This window comes from Dermochelys coriacea, chromosome 10, assembly GCF_009764565.3.
Source record: "Dermochelys coriacea isolate rDerCor1 chromosome 10, rDerCor1.pri.v4, whole genome shotgun sequence".
Taxonomy (NCBI): Eukaryota; Metazoa; Chordata; order Testudines; family Dermochelyidae; genus Dermochelys; species Dermochelys coriacea.
In genome coordinates, this window is record NC_050077.1 from 2,408,829 (window position 1) to 2,435,822 (window position 26,994).

Consider the following 26,994-nt stretch of genomic DNA (forward strand, 5'->3'; position numbering starts at 1 on the left):
GAAAATTAACGGAACGTATGAAAGAAACGGTAAACAGCTTCTGAAGTGCTTCTTCCTTGTGTCTTGAAGATGAGTAATACTGCAACATTATGCTGAGGCTGATAAGGTACTCCCCTTCTATCTTCCCAAACTGGGAACTACTCTTTACAGGATAGTATCAATCAATATATACACAAATTTTCAAGTTAAAGTCAGCACTTTTCACTAAAATAAAATTTTGCTCATATTACAAAATTAGCCAGATATAGATCACAATATAAGACATTTAAATATCAAGCAAACAATTCATTCAGTTTTATTTGACAAGAATATATATGTATATATACCTTTGTAAGCTGGGCCAGAGAAATAGATGCAGAAGAGTCATCAATCTGTTCACAAAAAATTAAACACACATTCAAGTTCCACAGTCAAAACATAGCGATATTTAGCCTCTATTGTAGTTTGAACGTCTACTCTGTGTATTTTTTTTGTGTGTGTCATTGACAGAGGCATTTTCCAAAGTAGTGCAATTTTTATTTGCACAAAAGAAATGGGGCCCAAAACCATGGCAGCTTTAAAAATGTGAGAGAGATCAGGAGAGGTCAGCTTCTAAGGGGAAGACACTAAAATAGTGAAGCAACTTGCTTAAATCAGTGTATTGACTCAGAGCCTCTTCTCCCCTTGATGAGACCCCATAGCGCCCTAAATCAATAGGACTCAATATATTACGGACAGAACAAATACTTCTCACTCTGTAGCTAACTGGGTTAAATTTTTTAAAATAATTTTTTAAAGTTAGTTTGAGAAAGAATTGTGTTAACATATAAATTTGTTTACTATATTTTGTAATTTAACACTTAATCATGAATGAGTGTGGTTATGCTTTTGTGAAGTACACAGTCGCCTGTTGCCAAAAGAAAGAACAGGCATATCAGCCCAGAGATAAAATCTTGTCAAAAAAAATTCCATTTCATAAAAGCAATCCTTCTACTTATCTATAAGTCGCAAAATAAACTGTCTGGATCAAATTAGGACAAGTAAAAAGCTGTATAATTCTATATGTCATAAGAGTTTACTAGAACAGGTAAGAAATGAAACAAGTCCATTTTATTAAAACAGAAGGACACATTATAAAATTGAACTGAAAACGTTCAATTGACTTTACAGAGATTTCAATATTTAACATCCTTCACACCCCATGCCCCCAAAAAGGACAGTTTTTAATAGCAGTCATGAGGAGCAGTTATGGACTCCATTATGGACAAAAGCAAGAAAGCATACTTTCAGTGATGAAGGTAGACTCAAGTCCCAACCCTGCAAGCTGCTCATCCATGCAGGCAGAACCCCATATGCTTGCCCAGATAAAGTACCTTGCAGGAAAGTGGCTGATTTTAAAAGTCTTCAAATGGATCATTGACTGCAGCATAAATTAGATTACCTATTCAAAATGATTGGCAATATGTAATTTTTCCACACATGAAAAGGAAAATTCCTGTGCTCTTTGTAGAGGTATCAAATTGTAACATGCCAACAACAACAACAACAAGGATGAAATGATTAAATAATCAAAATGATACTTAATTATCAAAATAAAATTTGTAGAGAGAAAATATTTTGAAATTTTGGGCTCAGTGGTTATTTTGTCTTAAATTAAGTTGACTGGAGAAATGGAATAAAATTTCACAAGTTAGAGACATCTCAAGTGAAGCCAATACTATCACTAGCATAAACTGGAGAAAGATTAAAAAGAAAAAAAAGTAATGGAACAGGTTTTTAAAGAATCTTATAGAAATTCTACATTACTTAATGTAGTAGAAATATGCCACAGAATAATTGTATTATTCCAACTTTGGGGAAATGTTTCTGTAATGAACCTATTCTTCGTTCAATCAAAAAGGTCCCAGAGTTCATGATTCCTCCACCACACGGGACTCTTCTGCACATGAGCAGTACTTGCAACACAACTTTTACAGTGATTTTTACTGAATTGTCAAAGACTTCAAGAAATGATACTCCTGAAAATATTCCATGGAGGGGAAGAATTAGAAGACTCAGGAGGGGAAGCCCCTTTTCAATGGTAATGCTTTGCGAATTTTTTTTATTATAAATTTCAATTTAAGAAAATTTCAGTCTGCTATAAAATATCGATATGCTATGTTGTGATGCTCTACATTCAATTAGGTTAAAAAAGGAAATGTAGTTAAATAACCAGAAAGCGGAGGTTCCAGAAGTCCCTCCTTTTTACATGTGGAAATAAAGAGGGCTATGGTTTACAATTACAGCTGATAAAGCTATTTTCTGAGCTTCTGTGTTTAAACAATTTATTAAGTGTTATGAATGTTTTATCAATTTTTTGCCAATGCTAGGACTCCTCAGTGTTTAATAGTACAACTGCAACAGTCCAATGGATAGCTTTTCTAAATCGGTTATATTTTCTACCTTGAGCACAGTGAGATAACATAATAGATAAAATTTTATCATGCGAAAGCATTAAATGGTTTTAGACACGGGTCTGACCTGATTTCTTAAGGAAGGGGGTAACGTTGTTATTCCTGAACATTAAATTACCACCAGAGGGAGTGAATAGTTGATTTAAAGTCTGAGTGAGCATCTCCTGGTGGCCTCCCGGCCTGTTTTGTATTCTTCTCCTTTTTGCTGTCAACTTTTTAAAAATTTCTACTATAGTATTTGGTCAAGCTTCCTGCCAGCCACTGGATTCAGACACATGGAACCTACATGTCCAGGGTTCTTGTGACTCCAGGTGACTGTGCAACAGAACAGACCTGACACTGTAGTAGAACTTAAACAACCAAAAAGGCAAATGATTGGATTGGATCCCATGTCACACAGAAAACTGCTCAGAGAAACTGGAGTAGGGGGGAAAGGCGGGGGAAGAGAGAAGAGGTCAGAAGGAAAACAAACCCTCCAATCCCAAACTTTACATATAGACCACTGTTGGAGAACTATAGGGATTTCTGTTTCAATTATAAGGCCTACAATACTCAGGATTCAGGTTAACTGAAGAATTGATCAACCAGGATTTCAGCTGAATTTTAGTGACTTGTGCTCTGAGCAAAGGACTGTTTTCTGTATTTCTACAGCACCTAAGACAATGGGGGCATTGATTCTGACTAAGGCTTCTTTTTACTACTGACATACTGATACTAATAAGGTAGTCACCAATTTTAAAACCAAGGTTCAGAACCCTAATTCATATTGTGAGAATGCCAGAATGGGCATAGTGTAGGAGGATATTAACACAAAGAGCAAGGCAATGCAGAAATAATCAGTCAAGATAATTATCAAATTACTTGAATTTATATCAGGTATACTAACCCATTTTAAACTTGCTGCCCTATGTTTTGTTTTTAGTGTGTCAGCTTTCAATTAACTTAATTCTAGTACACTGGAGCCAAGTTCTGCTTTTAGATATATGCAATGGGAGCTGTGCACATATAACTAAGGACAGAATTTGTCCCTGATTTTAGTTTGTGCTGGGCAATTACAGGTAATAACTGTGCCCACATCACTGGAAGTGACTTATCCTGTATACTGCAAGGACAGAACCCCTACTGTCTTTGAGATTTAAAGATGAAAAGCATTAAGAGTTAGGTATTATCATTAACAGAAACTGCATATGTAGAGGACTGGCAAGATCAGGCCCAAATTGATTTTTTTCTGCCCACAACCTAAATAGTGTCCAATCATGCCAACAAGACAAGAGGGAATATTTTTCCTTTCCTTCCATTTTAATTTAAATAGTTCTATTAGAATTAGTACAGCCATTCTTTAAAGTGTATTTTTTAAAACTGATGAGAAATCTGTATCAGCTCATAATAAGATGCTACTTAGAAATGTAATACAGAGATGCCAGGGAACACACAAGGCTAAAAGAATGTTAACTTTATTTATGAACATGTGATCTGTGTTCATACACATGCTAGTAAACAAAAAGGAAAAGAACTGTTTTCAAGAAATAAAAACTCATCTGAATTAGACCAAATACTGTAAATGTGGTTTACATAAATGCATTACATTAACTTCTAGAGTCACTGGGCCAGTCAAGCTAATTTGAGTTAGCGCTGAGACATAAGTATGTCTAAACCAATTTGAACCAACTGCTAACAGAATTTTGGATTGCAGATTAGGTTTTTAAAGATGTTAATACCATAAGTACAAAAGACTAGGATTTTATATTTATTATGTTACATTTCTTGAGAACCACAGGCTATATTCTTCACAGACCACCGACCCAAAGGTAGGAATTTCTAGATTCTGTTTTTCTAAAAGCTTATCAAGCAATCAGAGCCAATGATCCAGGGTTAGTGTAATGCCTCATACCATTCTAGATAAAAAAATCAGTTGTACTTAAAAAAAAAAAAAAAAAGAAAGAAAAAAAAAAGAAAAGAAAAAGAAAAAACACCAAGTAATAATTCTGAATACTAATTAGGACTATTTTGAAATGTTTGAATTACGCACAACATTCAACCCAATCAGCAATTCAAAGTCTACAAGATAACCAGTTAAATATTTGTTTGTGTAACTATAATTCTGTATTTTGCAACAGACTAACAATCAGTGTGTCAAACCTAAAGAAAAATGCAGCCCCTTTTTCAACTGTAAAAGCAGAAGTGGTGGTATACTAAAGAAAGGCTTGGTCACTGACAGCTTAAGGAGCATCCAACTCAGAATTTACCCAGATGAGAGTTAAGGAGGTTGGTAGGGGGTTTCACCTGGATTGCACAAGAGTCTAGCAGACAAGATGATTAATTAGCTGAAATTCCTATACCAAGATTTAGATACTTTAGTCTGCAGACATACTAAATTGTATATTACAGAAAGTGGAAGAATAAAATGCAGAACTTTAGAATACCACTTTGTGTACCAAAAGTTAGTCAAATTCATGGCAACTGTTTCAAGACATTTAGGTATTCAGAGGCGCCCAAAACACTCCTTTTTAATCTCACAGGTTTATGGAAGGTAAATGCTCAAGTATTTAAGGACAGCAAAATGAGCCATTTAGCTGCACAGAAATGTGCCCCCTCCCGAAACGCTGGGATATATTTGGTTCAGCATTTGTTTGAACCCCAAGTCAAAAAGTAAGAAACAATACCAAGTTTAACAGTAATGGTTTCTCAGTGGTTTTTGATAACATTTTCAAAAACCATTAGGCAAAAAAAGTATTGAAAACAAAAGTTAAGTGATACAATGTGAAAATGGCAAAAAATACACTCCAAACATTTTTATTGCAAGAAACAAAAAAGCACACAACAACCTGTACAAACATACATATTACTAACTATAGACAGACAGATATAGAACATGGCACCATGTTCAGTTGTGCAAACCTTGAACCTTCATGATCCGAAATTGATTATACATTATCTGTACAACACCAAGTCATACAGGAAGTATTCTAGCATATTCAATATGAAATACAATGCATTACTTGGCACAAATACTAGTATTCACATTAAAAGTGTGCAAATGATGGCATTACTCAGTATTTTTACTATTTTGCATCAAATACATTGTATTTACAATATATACTGTGCTTTGTTGGAAGTTAAAATTTAAATTAATGTTTAGAAAATTAATTTGCTACATTATTGTTTATAATTAAAGTGCAGTGTGTAGGAAAAAAGTGTGAGATTGTGTTTTTACATACTGCTTTTGAAGTTCCACTCACTGGTTCAGTTCGACTTCTAGAAGAAGAAATAAAAAATTGTCAGAATAAGAACACTGTTTACATCCTTCAGACAAATAATGAAAACATACTATACTGTGATTACCAATATTATATGTTCTGATAATTTAGTGAATATGGAAATTTAGGTGACTACAGAAATTGTTCTCCCTTGGATGTCACAGCATTTATTTAGTAAAAACTGAATTTAAAATTCAGTAAGTCTGCCTTTGGACAATTGCCAATATATTAATGATCCTAAATATGAACTGCTTCATGCTACAATTCTGTATTCTCAGTCAGACCATCACCTATCTAAGCAGGGGCTTACAGTATCCAAACAACTCTGACATTCCTAATGCATTTATACTAAGGATTAGCTCTGAGACTCACTGACTGAATTTGATTATTATTCTAGCTTCTGGAAAAGAAAAGTGGTAGTCTAGACAGTTATCGGCCTAATGGAAGGGAGGAAGTAGGAGACTGATATATTGTGATTTTAGTAAGGCGTTTGACACAGTCTCGCATGACATTCTCAAACAAACTAGGGAAACGTGCTCTAGATGAAATTATAAGGGGGTGAACAAATGGCTGAAAAAACTGTACTCAGAGTAGCTATCAATGGTTCACTGTTAAAACTGGGAGGATATAGCTAGCTGGGTTCTGCAAGGGTCTGTTCTGCATCTGGTATTTTTCAACATTTTCATTAATGACTTAGATAATAGAATGCAGAGTATGCTTATAAAATTTGGGGATGACACCAAGCTGGAAGTGATTGCAAGCACTTTGGAGGACAGGATTAAAACTCAAAGTGACCTACACAAATTGGAGAATCAATCTGAAATCAACAAGATGAAATTCAATAAAGAAAATGCAAAGTGCTACACTTAGGAAAGAAAAATCAAATGCATAAGCACAAACTGGGGAATAGCTGGCCAGGCAATAGTACTGCAGAAAGGATCCAGGGATTACAGTCATCACAAAATGAACATGAACCAATATGTGATGCAGTTGCAAAAAAAAGGCTAATATTCTGGGGTGTATTAATAGGTGCATGTATGTAAAATGCAGGAGATAATTGTCCCACTCTATTTGGCATGGTGAAGCCTTAGCTAGAATATTGTGCCCAGTTTTGGGTGCCACACTTTAGGAAAGTTGTGGACAAATTGTAGAGTCCAGAGGAGAGCAACGAAAATGATAAAAGGTTTAGAAAACTTGACCTATGAGGAAAGATGAAAAAAAACTGGCCATGTTTAGTCTGAGAAAAGATGACTGAGGGGGACCGGATAGTCTTCAAATAGGCTAAGGGATGTTATAAAGAGGACAGTGATCAATTGTTCACAATGTCCACTGAAGGGAAAACAAGAAGCTTAATCTGCAGCAAGGGAGACTCAGGTTAGATGCCAGGAAAATTTTTCTAACTATAAGGTTAGGAAAGTACCGGAATAGATTACCAAAGAACATCATGGAATCCCTATCATTGGAGGTTTTTAAGAACAGGTTAGACAAACACCAGTCAGGGATGGTGTAGAGGTATACTTGGTCCTGCCTCAGCATGGGGGGATGGGCTAGATTACCTCAAGGTCCCTTCAGCCCTACATTTCTATTGTTTGAAATGTGTCTGATATTGAAATATTATTGGATTCTATTGTTTGAAATGTGAATTTTAACTTTTAAGAATTGTGCTAAAAAGTAGAATGTTTGAGGTACAGTGAATAATACTATAAATCCTCAGCAATGTGGTCCTCATACAGGATTTCTTTGTGGAAGCCCAAACACCCTAGTGAGGGATCTGCTGATTTTAGCCATGAAAGTGCTCAGATAGTAAACCTTTTATATATGCTATATTGACTAAAAGTAGTAGTAGAAACATCACCTGAAAGAAGTTTCTAGGATTTTGTGCGGTTTAGGAGTCCTGTGACAAAAAAAAAGTCTTAATTACCAGAATTTGCTCAAAATAAATCCTGAATATTCTACAGTATTTAGGAATTCCTTTATGACATTTGAAAAATGTGTTGAGGTTCTACATATTGATTCTGGATCTGCAAACTACTTAGAGAACTAGGCATGCAATTGTTGGTATTGTTAACAAGAGTTGTATATTTAATTAATGAAGTTGTGAAAAGTCTCCCATGATCTGAGGCAGTTTAAAGCCTCTCATGGAATTTATTTATGCATGTAGGACTTGTGCTTACAACAGTCACTACTAGGAAAACTGTTCCAGGCTCACAATCAGAAGTAAGTACATCCCAAAGGTGGGGATAGGTGAGGCAGTTCTTTAAGATATACACCACAGATTTGTTTATCAATGTGTTTACCTTGAAGAACATGCTATAAGATGAACAGTAAATTTTGAAAGGCATTGGATACAACAATACTGTAGTTCTGGGCTTGAAATCTCAAAGCTGCTTATTTTTAAGTTAACTATACTAATGAGCAGCTTAATAATTAAATTGGCACACAGTATGCAACTACTCAGGAGTCACTTCTGCATTTTGCCTTCTACTTGTTAGGATAGGGGCACCACAGAAGCAATGGGCAGCCTTTATGGAGAGAGCAAGATGCACCATTCTTTCTGTACCCCCTACAGATTTCTATCCAGATACTTATTCTATTCAATAACTTATCTGTTATTATCTAACACTTTACTTTGGAATAGCACTGAAGCACCAGGAAGATGCTGTCTGACTCATTCAAACAAACCTAGTGCAACTAATGTAGAAGTGGGATAATACAGGATGAAAGAAGGGTAACAAGCAACCTGACTTCATTCATCGCAATTTCTGACATTTTAGTCAACACTACATCTGTTACTCCACACAGGGATTAATAGGGAAAACAGACATTTGGTGCTCAAAGGTCAACATAGTATAAAACAGAATTAATGAAAGAATCTTTTAATCTTGTTCACATGCAAAATGGCTGACCTGATTACTGAATTTCAGGGTGAGGAGGGATTATCGCCTCCCTCACCACACACATTTGAGAACCTTGTTCTTTTTGCCTTCCACTGAAGCAGTGATTGTCTCTTGGAATCTGGCGGGCATATCCCACATAAAACCTCCTGTGTTTGCAAGACATACAGAATGGTGGACCTTGGTCTTTCCAGTATTGTTTCTATAAAAGACTCCATGATTGTTGGCAATACTAATATTAGTTGTTTGTTGATAAAGTACTTTGTCCTGCCCTGTCCCAAGACAGAAGTACAACCATCCACTTACTGATGAGTAGTCATCTCTGACATGGGAATGAGTCAGTAAATATACACAACATGCATAAGCGATGAGAGAGGGGAAAACTTTGGCCAAGGATTATAGGTTTTTCTTCTTATAAAAAGTGCTATGAAATATTTCCTGTCAATATAGAGCAAAAAGGGCCTCAGTTTAAGGGCACAACCAAAAGACCAACTCACAGAGTAAACTGAACAGAACTCTATCTACCTCAGAATTTAACTGTGGGATTAGAATCTGGAGTCCCAAGAAGGCTAGATATTCAAGCCATCCCTCTGGCAAAGATCAAGAGGTTACAGGTCTCGTGCTTTCAGCTACAACATGAACCAGTAGTAACTCTTATGAAAAAAAGAAAACCTAGACACATTTGAATGCTTCTAGCAAACTATGCATTACCCAAGTCTAACAGCCTCAAAACCTGATAGAGTATTTGATTTTATGAATACCTACATGACATACGTTTTGCTTGTAGATTTAACTCCTCCAATAGGGATTCTTCTAACAATTACAGATGAGTTCTTAGGAATCAGGGCACTATCATCTGTGTATTCTGAAAAGAGTAAAAATGCGATAAAGATCAATTTCCATTCCCAAAAAACACATTTCTCTTTTTTATAAGCAATTTGTAAGGTACTTAGAAGAATTCATTTAACTGAGAAAAACCAAACCCAGAATTTTACAATAAATACTGAAAGGTTAAAATTAATCCACACAAATAAATAGTAGATTTCTATTAATTGACCACCAATTCTAGAGGGTTGTTGAAAACACACACACAGGCAAGTTCTACATTGTTATAATCAGAAAGGTGACTAAATAGGTACTTTCTTACTCAAGAGATCCAACCCATGGCAAATGTAGGATTTCACTGTAAAATGAGGACAGCTTGGCCCATAACATCTTCATAACTGAACTGGTAACGATGCAAAAGCTACAGTGAATACAGATCTGAGGTAGAGTTTGCACGGCAGGCAGTTCGGAATAGCAATCTTTTAACTTTCAACTTAAATATGCTATAATGCGTTTATTTACTTATGTTACTAAAAATATGTTTGGATGTTAAAAGTGAAAATTTAAAAAAGCCAATTTATCACTATTATGTTTATTTTTGGCATTTCTTCAAGCTCAATAAAAATCAATGCCATCAGTTTCACTTTCAGTGCTTGATGTTTGGATTAAAAATAAAGTAGAAGAAAGTCTGTATTAACTGTTTAAATTGGATTTCTTTTAATTGGTGGAAATGTGTCTATTCTTTCTTAAACTAAGCAACTGTCTTAGAAGTAATTAAGAAAAACTCCACAATGCCCCTTGTAGATAGATTCACTTTTCAAAGTAAAACCACTTTAAGACAAAATCCTAGGTTTAGCAAAAAGAAAAAACATAACACTTTAAAAAGCTAAACATTTAAAATAAGTTCTATGTAGTGCTGCATTTGTCTTCATGAAACTGTTATATTCTGATCTAACCTCAAGCTCACTTAAACCTGCAAGTCTTTAAAAAAACAAAACAAAAACAAATACCCAACATCAGGTTACTTTCAGATTCAAAATGTGAGTTTTGGGACTACCTCCGCAATAGCGTAACAGTGAGTGGTAACGGAGTTTCCAAGACTAATTTAGCTTGCTCAGGACGAAAGGAACATCTTGATATACGTGAAGCTGCGTCACATTTTGATTATAACATTCATGGTACTAAACACTGTGATTAAGCTTCTGTAGAATTCCACTATAACTTTTTCACTTTCTCATAACTTTCTGGAGTTCTCCTTTGGGTCTGAAGCTTTCCATGCTAGGTTTCAGACCACAGGTGATTTATTCGTTTTTGAAATCTGAGAAAAAAATCCTTTGGTCATTTCAATTATGTGACAAAGAGCACGTCTTTAAGAGATATTTTTTTGTTCAGCTAGTTTTGAATAAGTTTGGAACCCACAAAAAGAATGTTGAACCCGTACTCCATGAAGAAATGTTTCTGCACTAAGTTTGGAGGGGGGAAAAAAACCTGGGACTAAAGATTAATTTCCAAGCATGGTCACTGGCCCTCTCCTTGAAGTGTAGCAAAGCCTATGAAACTTCATTCACTATGGCTGTGTGTATATATATACACATATACATATACATATACATACACACACACACACACACACCCAGAAACCTGAACCAGCAGGACAGCACTAGTCTCAAAACTAAAGGTGCCATGTATCCACACTGACATCTGCTTTTATCTGTACTTTTGCCACATGTTCGCACTTATACTTTACTATACCATTACAATTGCACAGTTCCCAGCACAGCTCTCTGAGGCCATCACTTTCACGAGATTTCTAAAAGCCTTCCTTTAGGCTTCCTGTGGGCTTCTTTAGGGAGTCTAACAGAAATGAGAGAGATAAAACCAAAACTTTTGTAATTCCCTGGAAAGGGAATTCTCAAACCCCTAAATGCTGGAGCCACCTCCTATATCTTTTCTCAAAATGTAGGCTAGGACAAATGTTCAACTCTTGTTTGGCAAGTAAGGTTTCTGACAGAGCTTCTGTACAGCAATTGTGGCAGAGAACACTGCAAAGAGCAAGAAAAGCAGTTAACACAACTTTTCCTCGGTCATGCAGCCCCTAGGCTTAGAATAGCTAGTTCTAAGTGACACTTGAGAAGAATATTCATCTGGAAGACTACTTGGTTCAGACCTTGACCACAAACTGGCAAGATCAAGTTCTCTGAGATCAAGGATGAGCACCAGTAGCTGTGTAACTTTAGAATGAGGAAGGAGACTTCTCTGCCTCTGTGGCTAACTGGCTCCAGTACTGTAGTGGCAGCCTGCCAGGATGAGCACACTTTTTGCCATGAAAGAGGTCTGACTCTCTATGGCAAGTGGCTATCCCACCCCAGGTGATTTCAACACAGTGGACATCAGTTTGGGTTCAGGAAACTTGGCTAATTATTAGTCATGGAGGCATATATGGGAAGACATAGTGGGATCAAGACAGACAGTATAGTGTACCAATGATCACTGAGGAATTCAAACAACTGGAATTCCTGAACCGTGCAGGCACTATTGAGGGAACTCGTGTGTCCAATCTGTGAATTCATATTCCCATACAAAGTCCAAAACGTAGATTAACAGAGAGAGTGACTGCTCAGTTGTGACATGGCTTTGAGAGACTTATGACAGTTTCCTGGTTATTTACATAGGGTGGCCAGGCAAAGTGCAAGATGCACAATTTTTCAAATAGCCGGACTTCTAAAAAATGGGCAGAGGAGGACTACAATGCTGACAGTGGCATTTGTCCTCATTGTGATTCTGGTGATCCCACATGCCCGTTTTCTCTATTTCTAATGAATCTATTCCCAGATTACACCAGACTGAAGAGATATCAATTCAAATCAGGTGTGCATGGTGGTGGCTGGAGCAGCATAAGGTTTTGTGAGACTAAAAATAAAATGGAGATGTTTACGGACCTCCAAAGGCAGTTCAGTGACCAATGTACCATCTGCCTGCTGCATTTATAAATATATATTAAAACAAAGGTAGTCTTCTATGGAGAACTGAAGAAGTAGGCAACTAGCTATGTGGCAACCTATGCACAGCTGGACACACAAGCAGTTGCATCTGAGACTGTTACTTATATACAAACATTGTGAGATCCTCTTCAGAAATGCTTTGTATACACACACTTTTAAACTGTTGGTTCAACGAAGTAAATATTGTTTTATTTTTAGCTATTTATATTTCTTTGCTGTGGGCTTCTTGTGTTTGGCATTTAATTATCCAGTTTTCTTGATTTGTATGGTGGATGAATTTATGGAGGAGTGATTTCATGTACCAGAGAACAGTAACTGACAGCTGCTTCTGTGAAGTGCCTTTGCAGTGGTGAGCTTATACTCTTGGTGATTTTAATGCACTTGTTTTTCTCATGCTTTATTTAGTGATTTACATTAGTTCTGGTGAGGAAGTTTCATAGAGGAGTGAATTCATGTATTCCTATTAATGAACATTATGCTTGATGCACAGAGCCTTTATTTTTAAGAAAATGTTTTATTATACAAAAACATTTGCAAATCAGCTGCAACAACAAAACAAAGTAACATTTGTACAACATGAAAGGCAACACTCAATCATTCATAATTATCTTATTGGGATTCCAATTTTCCTTTCCATTGGCTTCCAAAGGTGCAAACTGCCAGAGAAACAGAAAGCAAGGGAGCTGAAGAGTAGGTGGCAGCCTCATAACTATTATCCTGATTTAATGTTGTGTTTTACAGGCAATGCAGGGATCAGTTGTTAGATCAACAGAGTCATTTTCCTGAACACTTTTGTATCTGTTGAATGTTTCCCTTTAGAACTCTGAAACCTTTAGAACTTTGTCTCCCTTTCTAATTTCTCCTCTTCCTGAAATAGTCCTGCCTCATTGTGCTTTGCCCTATATTGCAAAGTGGCCCTCATTTTGTGTTCCTTGAACCAGTACACTGACAGATATTTCACCACTGTGAATCCGTTCCACATGACACATGCCTCTTCTGGGACATCCATCCTACTGGTGTGGCCACTATAGTGAAAAATAAGTAATGAGTTAACCATAGCAATACTCATCGATCCCTAATCCTAGGAATGCCAAGACGTGCAACAGAAATAAATTCAGTTTTAAATTTTAATACCTTCTTGCACGTAATTTTCTTCCTGGATTAGCCTCAATGCATGCAAAACATTTATAAGAAAGAGGGTTCATTAGGGTGCTAGATTAAGGCCAAGAATGGAATTGAAGGGATAGGTGCTGGTCTACCAATGTTTACTTATTACAGGAAAACACAACACTTGAAACCATTTAACTGGCATTTGGGCATAAAAGGGAGTTCCTGAGGAAATGAAGGGAGAAGCTGATAAATTAGCAATGAAGTTATCTGCATAGATTTTTTTTTTGACTGTTGCTACACACTGAGCGGAAGTCTTAATTGAGCTGTCCACAATAACGCCCGGATCTTTTCCTGAGGATAATTAATTTAAAATGCAGTAAAGTATGAACTGTTCAAACTATTATCTTCAATTTGCATTACTTTGTGTTGGTCAACATTAAATTTCATCCGACATCACACTGCCCATCACAGCTTGATGAGAGTACTCATGTTAGTCTTCCTCAGTCTTTACTAACGTAAATCGTGTTATCTGCAATTTTGCCACCTCACATATACACACTACTCCTATTAAGGAATCTTGTCAAAATCTGCTCTTAAACTTCTGCTAGGATGATGGCAGCTAATCTGGTGCACTAGTCTCTTGCTCTTTGAATCCACCATGCTGAGGCAATCTTCCATCCTGACAGGAAGAGTGACTCATACAGCTAGAGGGTGGGGGAGTTATGTAGGGGCATGCCAATATTGTAGAATTATGGGTAGAACCAAAGCAACTAGGTATGGAAAAAGCGCATCAGCTACAACTTATACCGTCAAGGTGGTGGAGAAAGGACTTGTGGAGCAGGAGGAGAGGACATTTCTATCCTCACGTAAGACTATTATCTGCCCTTTCAAGAAATGACATTCATAAGAACCCAGAAAACTCTTCTCCAATAATTAAGTCAGCCTCCCACACCCAGTCCCCACCAGTATATTTTACAATAAAATGACATATACCTGGTGTTGAGAGCTCTGTGTTTTCAGATTCCTTGTCCTGCCAATCTATTTTGGCTGCTATTTCTGGATCTTTCATGCACACAAAACAGATCCTATGAGGTCAGCAACATGTTGGCATCTTCAGAACCAGCTCCATGTTCCAGTGGTCCAAGTTATTGATGGAGCCCTCTTCCATCAATGCAATGCATGGGACCTTTGTGTTATGCAGAAGTATTTCTGTGGCTCTGGAAGGTTGAGTCTCAAATAATTTGTCCAACTCATTATAAAAGCAGCACTTTTTGCCCTGAACCAGGCCTACTGCCACTAGCTCAGGCCCCATTATACAGGATGTTCAATCCTTTTACCTTTTCTTGGCATTGCCTGCCCCTCTAGTGATGCCCATCTCCACCAGTCACTCAGACGCCCAGTCTCACATATTATGAATGACCAAGATCATCTGGGCTTTATCTAGCCATTAGTGTTTGCAGAGCAACCTCAGGTAGCTGATTCTATGGTCATATGATGGACACCTCCAAAACATGCCACTGACAGAACAAGAATAAACTTCAGCAAAGTTGTAGAAGAAACTGATAGCCATGGAAACAACATACATTTGAGTTCCATTCTGTATGTAAAACTATTTGCACAACTTGACCCTGTACAAGAAACTTCAGAAAGTAGACTGACGAAGGTCACCTAGGCAGTGAATGCTGCACTGTGAGATCATAGCATGAGGATTGTACAATTGAGGGATGTTACCCCAGCAATCCCTATCCACATGAGCACTGCAATAGATATTAGCACAGTGGTTAGCCTTTCTTCAAGAAAGGGTCATCTATACAGTGGATGTAATGCCTGTGTACAACTGGAAACATTTTAATACATGCAAAATGTGTTAAAGATGTGTTGGGGGAATCAAATGGTGGTTAGCACAACAAGTTTTGTATTGTAGATAGCATTTAAGTGGCATCACTAAAGCTGCATGGTAGAAACCAATTTAGACAGGGCTCAAGCCTTTTTACTCCTTTAAAGAGTAGAATTAGAGGACTGTGGTAAAAAAAAAAATCAGAGCTTGCAAGAACACTATGTATTCTACAACCATCCATCACCACTATAACCAATGTAGAGTTATGGACACATTTTTTCCAGTACACATAAGGCCAAAGGAGAGGATGAAGAACTGTTCATTCCCCTTGCCATGTGTGGCAAGGGAGTAGGGCAGGAACAACTGCCGCCCAAGAAGACTGAACTCCTGAAAAAAATGTACAAGAAAAACTGCCAAACATCTGGTTAATGGAGAAAAATCATGATATGAATTCCATGATCTTAAGGTTCTCCTGCAATTTTTGATTAATTCTGTACTGTCTGAAAATCTCCACTTATTATAAAAGTATGATCTGAAATAGATTTTTGTTTTCTTTTTGTAATATATAAAGTGGGCATGAAAAGTATTTTTCCCTTTTTAAGGAAGTGCCCCATACTGCTTATTTATCACCTTAGAAATACGAAGGATGTCCAAAGTCTGAACTTTACTGGTTTTGCTTTTTCAGTTTCAGAGAATGTTTATTGTGAGCTTGAACACCTTACTTGAATACTTTACCATTTGATCCTCAGTTGTTTCAGCCTGACTGTTTTAGTGCCAGTCCATGTGAAAACTAGCTGAAAAAATTTAACTAGTCCTCCCATTACTGTTCCTCATTGTATCAGTTGCCTTTTCAAGTATCCCAAAATCACTGGTTCTGTGAGCTGTGTCAGGAACTGTGGGAAAAGTATTCATAAGACACTGTAATTAGAATGGTTCAGAAAGCGCTAGTGTGGTTTGAGGCTGAGCATGTGTTCTTAACATGATTCAGCACCAAAGAGCATGTGCCTAAATTGGCGCTACAGAACCAGTCAATAGTTGTCTAGTATATGCATACAATGCCACAGACTGAAGTGTTTCTGCCTTGTTAAATCAGCCTTGTAGAAAGCTGTCTGCAGTGAAACAATGCACAACCTTGGCTGTTGCTTATCCCATCATCCTATTGGGTAGTCTCATTTTTGAAAGAGAAACTGCTAAGGAAGTCAACAATTAAAACAATAAATATTGAAATACAGAAGGGTTGTCTAATTAATTCAAACTTGCATTAATAAAGTATGCAAGTACTGTTTTGGCTATGTACTCAACTTCCATATTACACATAGTATACACATGATAGCAGACAGTTAGTGATCAAGAAAGTGCTCAACTTCTGTGCATTTGAAGTTGGAACCTCCATATTTATTACTGTTAACTATACCATTTAACACTCATAGTACACCTACATATAATTCACCTGCTGAACACGACAGCTAGTACAACAGTTGCAACTGAATGTTTATTGACAACTCGTGTAATAAGAAGGAGAAAGAACACCTTCACAACTAAAACATACGTCAATGAAATGTGACTACATATGGGCCATTGAACTAAGACTTCACTCAAATATATAAGGTCACTAGACACCGTAGTGGAAGAGAGGAAAATTTGACATGGATACTTCCAATGATTGAGAAGTAATTTTAAAAAGTATCACAAATTCAACAATAAGGACTACAAAAAAAGCTCTCAGCCATACTGCTGCATTTCCTAGTGTCTGCAGCTACATTTTTGGCATGGTAGGACAGTCAGAGGTAGAGGATCAAATGTTTTGGATCCTTTTGAAAATTAATGCATGTTCCTGGATTGAGCAGTAATAGACTTCATGATGAGCAGATGTACCACACAATTCTATCTATCCAAGTTATTTACTACACTAACTTATCCACAAAACATTTAGCTGAACAATTGCTCAACTGCACAGCAGCAATGAAGATGGACATTTTAGCTACAGGACTCACTAAATTTTCCTACAGCTTTACCAGTGTGTGTGTGTACATGTGTGTGTGTATAAATAGAATCTAATTCACTTGTGTATCTTGCCATATTTATTCAACGATATCACAACCCAATGTTTGACGTCAACTTGCTTTCAAGGACTGTAATATTCCTAACTGAATCAGGTTGGAAAAGAAAGCTAATTATAAAACAGACCACTTTAGTTAACACAAAAATCTCAATCTGTGACCAGAGGGGGAAGAAGGGGGGAGGGGGGGAGAACAAAACAAAACTGTTTCTTAAATCTGTCTACTACTGCATCTGCCCTATCCAAGCAAAACTGTAATACCACCTCTCCCCGACCTATCACACTATCTTTTACCACTATTCTAGTTCACTAAACCACCACCATAACTTGATTCCTATCACTCCTAAAAACTTACTTCTTCCATAATGCTCAAAAGTAAATAAGAAAAATAATTTGAAACTAAATTTTTCCTGAGTTTTCCTCTCAATTGCAAGGTCTCTGGGGGCAAAAACTCTCTTCATTAAGTCTTGTATAGCACAAAGTAGTATTTAAGTACTAATCAAATGGAATTTAATGAAAAACATGAAGCTGAATTGTAAGAATTTTTCTTTATCTTTTTTGTTATCCTGAAGACGTTTACAATTTATGACCAGTAAGTTGGCTAGGCATCTGAAACTCAAGGCCACCAGGCAGAGGGATTTGGGGTAGAGAAATAGAAAAGTTTATGTATTTATAAATCTACCATTATACAGCTTTGCTTTCAAGAGCCAATACTTTTTTGCAACATTTTGCATTTCCCTCCAAGTTCTACATGAATCCTCCCCGAATAATCATGCAGACAAAATAAACTCTCTCATCTATTTCAGCATTCCATTTCCAGAGATTTAAAGTCACATTAACAATATTTATTTCCGTGTCTTATCTTTCCTCCTCTTATCCGAAACTTGTCAGTCCTAACCAAAACTAACAGACTAATGCTAGTTATGTTCATTCCATTTTAATCAACACTTCCTTTTAGGAAGGCAAGCACTCAACTTAATAGTCTGGTGAAACATTATGGAATTCTGTGTTTATTCTCTAAAGAAAACATTAACCTTTTACAAAGAACTCATCAAATCAATACAAATTCAAAATGAATGAGCCATAAACCCTAACCTCAAAGTTGTCAGAGTCTCTTTAAAGTTACACTTTTCTCTGAAAACTGTTTACCTGCCTCTACTACAAACACTTTAGGGTCCAATCCTATAAAGATCAGGGCCTAACAAAAAAAATTTTTTTTTTAAATTTATCCTCAGTTTCCCATGCATTTGATAGCCCTTTGTTTCAGGTTTCAGAGTAGCAGCCGTGTTAGTCTGTATTAGCAAAAAGAAAAGGAGTACTTGTGGCACCTTAGAGACTAACAAATTTATTAGAGCATAAGCTTTCGTGAGCTACAGCTCACTTCATCGGATGTCTGTGGGTCTTTCGCACAGCATCCGGGAGAGGAACTACAAAACGGTTGGCAGATAATGGCAGATATAGCATCCAAATGTTTCACTTTTCAATTTTAGTTGACTAAATTGGTAGCATTCCTTTAAAGGTAATATACCGCATATTAGAAGTCAGACACTTCTTAAAGTTGTTGCAAGTTGAATTCTAAATTTAATCAGATGATAAAGTTATACCAATGGCTGATCCACCAATTTAAGACTCCTGTGGAGAAATATGAAATGAGAATCCCCTCCACAGCCAGCAGCCCTATTCATTTAATGCAAATAATGGTATTTCTAAAGACTTCTGGGAAGTATGTGTGTTATTCACAAAGCCATTTACAATAGGACAGGTCATGTACCAAATATATCAAGGTTCAAATGCTCAAATGGGATTTAACCAGGTGAGCAGATGCAATTAGTTTGTAGCAAAGTAGATAGACAATAAAAAGTGATTGACAGTTTGAACTTAAAGAACTTCCAAATGATTGTAAGTCCTGTTTGATTAAGAAAAGAATGGGAGTCACCCCTGTTAATGCAAAACCAAACATATCTACATGTGTGTGTGTGAATCTCTTTGGAAAGGATGTTGTAAGGATTTCATGAACATTGTAACACGAATATACATTACAGAAAGAAACTAAACAGCTTCTCTTTATCCAAGGAGCTAACAATGAGCCCAGTTTCTATAACTCTGCCATCCAACTACCATTATCTAATTCTGTAATCTCACAGAGACAAAACTAACCTACCTTTAGACAAAACTACCTGAAAGATTCTGTATTGTCACACTGTGTAGTTCAGGAAGTAATCCTCCCCAATTGTATTAAAATTCTGTATCTTTCAACCTCCTCTCTTGATGCCAGTCGAATGCCGGTGCTTTGTTACTATAAAACTTTGCCCCATGTTTCCCTGCCAGCCTTTAAACCCAGAAGAGTTCTGGGAAATCAAGACTTCGGTGTCAAGGTATTCAGGATTTGCCATAGCAGATCAAAGCCCAGTCAATTAAACCTGGCACTCTACTTAGGACAATGGACGTAATTCATCCATGGTTATTATTGAGAGAAAAAAAAAGATGATAGAAGTGGCATTTTTTACTCCCTGAACATACATTCCAAGCCATATCTACTGATTTCAGTTACCAAAATCCACCTTTAATAGCTTCTACGTCTGTTAAACACTTTGTGCTCCTGCTCGGCCACAGGAGAGGGAGCTGGGTCTAAACTCTGGCTCCCGCACCAACAGCGCCGACCGGCCAGTTCCGCTTCTGTGACTGGGGACAATGCGCCAGCGAGACAGAGCCCAGCCCAGTTCCCAAGGCAGGCCGGACTCCGCGGGGACGAGCACCCCGCAGGCCGAGGGCTGGTCTCTCGGTCTATTAGCCAAGCGCGGATTAGAGCCAGCGGGGGGGGGGCAGTGGTCCCCCCGGGGCGCCATGTGCCCGCCGCGCCGCGCCCCGCCCCGTACCTTCTTTGGTCTGCGCGTTGGTGATCTGCAGGTCGCAGTCGGCCGCCTTGAGCTTCTCGCGGCCCATGATCTGGCGCTTGAGGTCGCACAGGGAGATGTGGAGCCCGTCGAAGGTGACCGTGTCATAGTTGAGCTTGGAGGAGAACTTGTAATGGACGCAGGACATGGTCGGGGCGGGGCCTGCTCCGCGCGGGGGCCGGGGTCTGAGGGGGGAGACGGGTCCCGCGCCGGGGACGGGGCGGGGCCTGCGGGGGGAGCTGAGGCCCGCTCGGGCCCGGCCGACGAGCCGCCTGCTCGGGTGGGGCTGCGCGCGCGCGCGCGCTCGCTCGGGGCCCGGCTAGCGCTCACAGGCCGCCGCGCTCCGCCATGGCCAGGCCCCGCGCTGTCAGGCTGGGCTGCCGGAGGCCTCAGGACTCCATGGCGGCGGCTCCGGCCTAGGCCCCGCAGCGATCGATCTGGGCCCCGGCGGCGGGGGGCGCTGCTCCTCCGGTTCCCCCTCCTCCTCACACCCCGGCCGGGCGGGCGCTGCGGCTGCGGCTCGGGCTCCTCACACAGCCGCTCTGAGGCCCGGCTTCTCGCTATGGCGGCTCCGGCGGCCCCTGCCCCAGCGCTCGACTAGGGGGTTTCCTAGCCGAGAACCGCACGGGCGAGGGAAGAGAAGCGCCGCACTGCGCTTGCGCCTCACAGTGCGCCACGCCCTCTTTTCCTCACGTGACCCGGCGCATTATGACAAAGGAGCTGCCTGCTCCGGCGTCACGTGACACGGGGCGGGAGGAGAGGGATGGGGGTCAGGCGGCAGCAGCAGCAGGAGCGGGAGCGGGAGGGGGAGCGGGAGCGGGAGCGAGCGAGCGAGCGAGCTCCTCAAAGTCCCTGAAGTCCCAGCCAGCCTAGGACCTGGCTGAGCCTCGGATCATGTACCGTCTGGGACTGCACCCCCAGGCGGATTTAGCACCCCTTAAATTCCACCCCAAAAAAGATTTCATCTAAAAAAACCCAGTTTCTAGCCCTTCTGCTTGCAACTAAAATCTCCCGAAGAGACTCAATTCTATGTTACCTTCCTGAGTATGCTAACCTGAGTCTACGCCAGGCTGTTCCATGCAAAAATACCCAATGTTGGTACCACTAGTTTGACTTTATTGCTAGTAATAAAGGAAGGACCTTTAGGATAGACAGGACTCCTGGGGCCTCCTGACCCATGAAGGACTACTAACATCAGGCCGTAGCGGTATAAACATCCCCATCTAGATGGTAGGGTGGTCCCTTCTGGCCTTAAAATATATGACCTTGTCTGCACTAGCATTTCCAGGAGGGGTCTGCAATTGATGACAAGGAAATATTTCAGAAAAAAGGCTAGTGTAGACAAGTTTGTATTCATGCAGTAGGCTGTTAACTCTAAAACCTTATGCTGATGATTTTGGCTGAAATTCCTGTGAAAATCTTACAGATTTTGGAGGCAAACTATTCAGATTTCATCAAAAATCCTTACTGCTTTCTATTGCCACTGACTATGGACTTCAGCTATTTCCTAGTTAAATAAATATATAAGATAGTGTTTCGGTTTTTAGGAAGCTCAGAAGAAGGGCAGACCAAAGCAATGGTAAATACACAAGAGGTTGTTAAAAATACTGTGAAAAAAACTATACACAGACCACTAATAACCAGATCTGAAAAGCAATCTGTTACATAATGTAAGTGATTTTCTTAAGGTAGTAATAAAATAACTGACACTGGAGAAGAACTAGGTTACATGGATTAGCTCTTGGGAGCCTGCCAATATCAGTCGTGGGATGGACACATGACAGGCTTGCCAAAGGAAATTAATTGTATTATTTCTTGGCCTAAAAAATAAAATTAAATTAAAATAAAAGAAAATTGTGTCTCAGAATGTCCAATGAAAACTTGAGTTAATGAATTTCGAAAGACAAGGTAGGTGAGGTGATCTCTTTCCAGCCTCTGTTAGTGAAAGAGACAAGCTTTCAAGCTTACACAGAGACATATGCAATTTTAGATGACAAAACTATTGATGTCTATAATGTCAAATGATTTATAGTGATTTTCTGGATTATAGAGCAAACAGGGCATTTATAATGTATATAAGGACCAACAAGTATATAGGTACATTGGGTCTTTAGAAAGCACTTTGAGATCTATGTCTGAAAAACATTATATAAGAATAAGTGTTTTTATTATAGAGTCAATCACTTCCCATTGTAACTTTAATCCAACTTTTAATTGCATTGAACATATATTATAAAATAATTTTAAAAAACAGAACATTAAATAAGAAAAATTGTGCTAAATTACAGTTAAGATTGCGCTGTGTAGTTAAAGGACTGTTGAACACAACTTTAAGTAAGCTCAAACATTTTAAAAAATTGAAATCATTAGCTAAGGTTACTTAAACAATTTTGACACCAACCTTAATATACACACCATTCAGCAAACAACAAGAAACTCCCATCTTTTCATGTACTGTTATATATATCTTCCTACTGTATTTTCCACTCCATGCATCTGATGAAGTGGGTTTTATCCCACAAAAGCTTATGCCCAAATAAATTTGTTAGTCTCTAAGGTGCCACAAGTACTCTTCGTTTAAAGAATACTCTGTGATCAGCCGACAAATAATATTAATTCTGTCCATGTGACAAAACTCAGTCTTTCCTTAGACTTTATTAGACCTTACAGTTACTATCATTGTTTTCAATAGAAATTGGATTGTGCTCTAAAATAGCAATATAAATACAGGGGCAGAGTTAAGGTTGTTCGATTACTGGTTTTGGGGATTTTTTCTCCTTAGTGTTATTTCATGTGCACCAATTTATGGTTAATGTAACTTTAATTTGTGACTTCCATAACTTTTAATGTTTTTGTTTGATGATGTGTTCAGTAGTAAATCTTCTAATTTGCACATAGCAACCTGAAACGTAACTTACTGTTTTTTTTTATTTTGTATTGTATTTGCAGATTAATGAGGAAAGAGGAGGAAAAAGGAAAAGGTTGATGAGGAGGATATGTTTTATTGTTCTACTAGTTAGTTTATAGATCAGTAGGAGCCGCATAGGGAACTATTTACTATTTTAGCTATATTGTTTTAGAAATGGCTAATTTCTGTAAATTTACAGGAATAAGCGATAGAGTCATCTTTTTCTTTGTATGACTGCTTCCATCCTGGAGGTTGTACTGCTTTAACTCTAACTTTAACTCTAACACAAACTGTGTGTAGACAGGGCTTTTGGTTTTCAGGTCCTTGGAGCGGGGAGTGACCGTGAGTGTTTGGAAAATGCCTCGTTAGTACATAATAGGCTCTACTTTACAGAAAAATTAAGTAAATCATCTTCATCATTTTGGAATGGCAGCAGCAGCTGCCTGTTGGCAAGAGACCAGCGAATAAGTAGGACTGTTCTGTGCATTGCTGTACGTTGGCTTCTCCCTGTCCAGAGTTTGTTTTGTTGGGTGGATCTTTAATTCCCTATTTCTTGAACTTTGGGTAGGAGGAAAGGGGGAGGGCAAAAAGGACTCTGCATTGCCTTGAGAACCTGGGGAAATTACCAGTTTGAGAGCCAGAGACCTGTTGAGCTAGTTCTGGAATGTCCAGATCTCTCCACCTGTGACATCACAGACTTCCAAAGCACGTTCTGTCATCCTTGAGGCTCCTGACTGAGGTCACACAGCTCTTGTGAGCACAGCAATACTCACAATAAAGTCAAGCTTTAATTGTAAATATTTGGTGTCTCCCATCCTAATAATTACCCTGTGCGGAAACTGGCATTAATAGACAAGAACTTGATTCATCCCCATTACACAATACCTATTGCCTTTGGCAACATATTACATTTTTGGCATCTTGATCAAGACTGAGAGTCTGAAGGCAGGTAACCAAAACAAGGATGTTCAGACCATAAGCAGGGGGAGCCCTACAGATGCCTATGCAGGTTTTCACTTCTGTTTGTGGGGCAGATAGGGAGAGCACACCAGGATTTAGAGCTAACATGCAAAATCTGTTCAAGATGATTAAGTGAGTTATGAATGGCAGCACGTCAGATATATGCAATCACTACTTTGATATTTATAGCCAAAATATCAAAATATCTAGTACCATAACACTGTAAAATCGGGCACATTCACAGTAGCAAGACCTCCATCTTTTTTAGAGCATATCTTTTAGAAGAAAAATCCAATTTTGATTTAAAAATTGCCAGGGATGGAGAATCCACCACAATGCTTGTTCCAATGATTCAGTACCCTTACTGATAAAGATTTGCCCCTTATTTCTAGTCTGAATTCGTCCAGCTTTGACTTCCAGCCATTGGATCTTGTTATACCTTTCTCTACGAGATTGAAAAGCCCTCTATCATCAAATTTCTGTTCCCCATGTAGTTACTTATAGACTGTAATCACCCCTTAACTTTCTTTTTGATAAGATAGACCCAGAGCTCAATCTATTTATCACTGTAAGGCATGTTTTCAATCGTTTAATTATTTTCATGGCTCTTCTCTGAATCCTTTCTAATTTTTCAACATCCTTCTGGAAGTGTGGACACCAGAACTGGACACAGTATTCCAGTAGCAATTGAACCAGTGCCAAATGCAGAGATAATATAACCTCCCTATTTCTACTCCTGTTTACTCTCCTGTTTACACAGCCGAGAATCACATTAGCACGTTTAGCCACAGAATTACACTGTAAGCTCCTGGTTAGCTGATTTCAAGGGCAGAGAAAGATCTGACAGGCATTTGAATGCCTATAAATGATACTTGAGACTCTCATTGATTGTCACATTCTCTCTCTAAAGATACCACATTGACTGAAGTCTTACTTTTGGATCTGAGCTCCCTAAGGTGAGACAGGAATTACAAGACTAATTAGAAGTGAAGAGTTAAAGCATCAACACATTTCAGGAAGTATTTTGACACTTCAATGCAAACAGCTTTGATGGTTCAGACCTCAAAATGGCGATGACGTCAAAGCTAAGCCACCTACGCAAAAGGAACTTCCAGCTGCCCACTGTGAACAGCTTTCTACTATGCAGCATACGCTAGCCAGATATGATGTGGGGAGGTTCTGGTCTAATAAATAACTCCCCAAAACCAAGAAGGCTGTTAGCCTTGGACCAAGTTGTTCATTTGGAATCTGGCCCTTTGACTCCAGTGGAGCCAAAGGAAAGTGTATTAAATATTAATCATACTTTCATAGAGCACTAACAACCACACCCATTATAGGAAACTGGGTTCCCATTCATGAAATTCGGAATACAGGTATGTGTCCTTATATGTTTGGGGAGGGCAGGACTCCTCTGCAGAACTTCTTCTACCCAGAATGTTTTTAGCATTTTCTAGGAGGTAACCATGAAGCTTTCAAGTCTCAGTTCCAGAGGTATTTTGGGGGTTGTATGGAAGTACTTATGAAAGGTGCTGATTGACAGCCCAGCTGGGGAGACTGGAGTCCTCTGTTTATCCCCAGATAAATGCAGATACAGGAAGGGATGAAGAAGCGCCAGATTCTCACATCCTGCCCTGCCAATGTGCATCACCCAATCATTTGGCCACTCTGGGAGCCCAATTATTGTGTATGCTTGTCCACTGCAAACTGGACAGAGACCACAAACACATCTGGTGGCTGTTCCATTGGCTAATGGTTTTTGGCCAGTACCTACCTATTCTGAATCCAAACTGATGACCCAGAGGTGAAAGCCATTTTTGTTTAAGCCTATTGGAGACTTCTAGCCTGTTAATATCTTTCTACCCACCCCATAAACTCTCTAGTTACTTTTTCATGAAAGAATCCATTCTAGTTTCAGGATAATCCATTAAAGATTAGGATGCATCTGATTTGTTCATAATAGCCAGGGCTGTACTGCCAGTCAGTCATTTATAATCAGCAGGCTAACCCTTTATAGCGTGCTGGGTTAGGATGCCAGTGCTCAGATGATATATCAGCACAATACATCATCGTATTACCTTTACTCTGTTGATATATTACTTCTAGGATGGCACCGACTGGGAAGAATGGGCCCAGGGGCCCTAGTAAGGTGTTATTTATTATTTTAAATACTAATAGATATTATAAATGTCTTTGAAGAACTGCTCTACAGTTTATGAAGTGCAAGGAAGAAGAAATAATTAACAGACAGGGTGAGGGGCTCAGAAACCCTATGATGCTGAATAGCAATTTGATTTCACTGGGACCAGCTGTGTTGTTTTTGGCAGTGCCATGTATGTTCAAAAAGCAACACAGATTTGGCACTGTCCCCTAGTCCAAAAGGCAAAGAACGAAACCCCACAGGAGGGCTTGTGGTACTCTTAGATTCATAGATTCATAGATACTAAGGTCAGAAGGGACCATTCTGATCATCTAGTCCGACCTCCTGCACAGCGCAGGCCACAGAATCTCACCCACCCACTCCTATGAAAAACCTCACCTATGTCTGAGCTATTGAAGTCCTTAAATCATGGTTTAAAGACTTCAAGGAGCAGAGAAGCCTCCCTCAAGTCAACCATGCCCCATGCTACAGAGGAAGGCGAAAAACCTCTAGGGCCTCTCTCTTCCCTAGAGCCTCTTTACCATGTGGTGTATGAACCAAATTACAATGTACTAATGACGTTGCTGGATTCTGGCAGCATGGCCAGTGGGTACAAAGATTTGGCATGGATTTCACACTATCACATGTGCTGAAGGTTTTATTTAAAGGACAGCATCTT

General features: G+C 38.8%; 1 protein-coding gene across 5 annotated transcripts in view; it reads right to left on the reverse strand.

Annotated features, from left to right (window-relative positions):
- RBBP6 (RB binding protein 6, ubiquitin ligase) overlaps positions 1-20,934 on the reverse strand; it is a 43,373-nt gene extending 22,439 nt beyond the window's left edge. Inside the window, exons 1-5 of one of the 5 annotated variants that reach the window (XM_038420867.2) lie at positions 20,293-20,934; positions 9,349-9,448; positions 7,545-7,583; positions 5,651-5,687; positions 327-371 (exon numbers count right to left, since the gene is read on the reverse strand). In XM_038420867.2, the coding sequence (XP_038276795.1) occupies positions 327-371; positions 5,651-5,687; positions 7,545-7,583; positions 9,349-9,448; positions 20,293-20,458 (387 nt within the window). In that variant the 5' untranslated portion in view covers positions 20,459-20,934. The remainder of the gene's footprint in view (positions 1-326; positions 372-5,650; positions 5,688-7,544; positions 7,584-9,348; positions 9,449-20,292) is intronic. The other 4 variants (XM_043494506.1, XM_038420869.2, XM_043494507.1 and 1 more) reach the window with 4 other exon arrangements.
- Between the last annotated feature and the right edge of the window lie 6,060 nt (positions 20,935-26,994).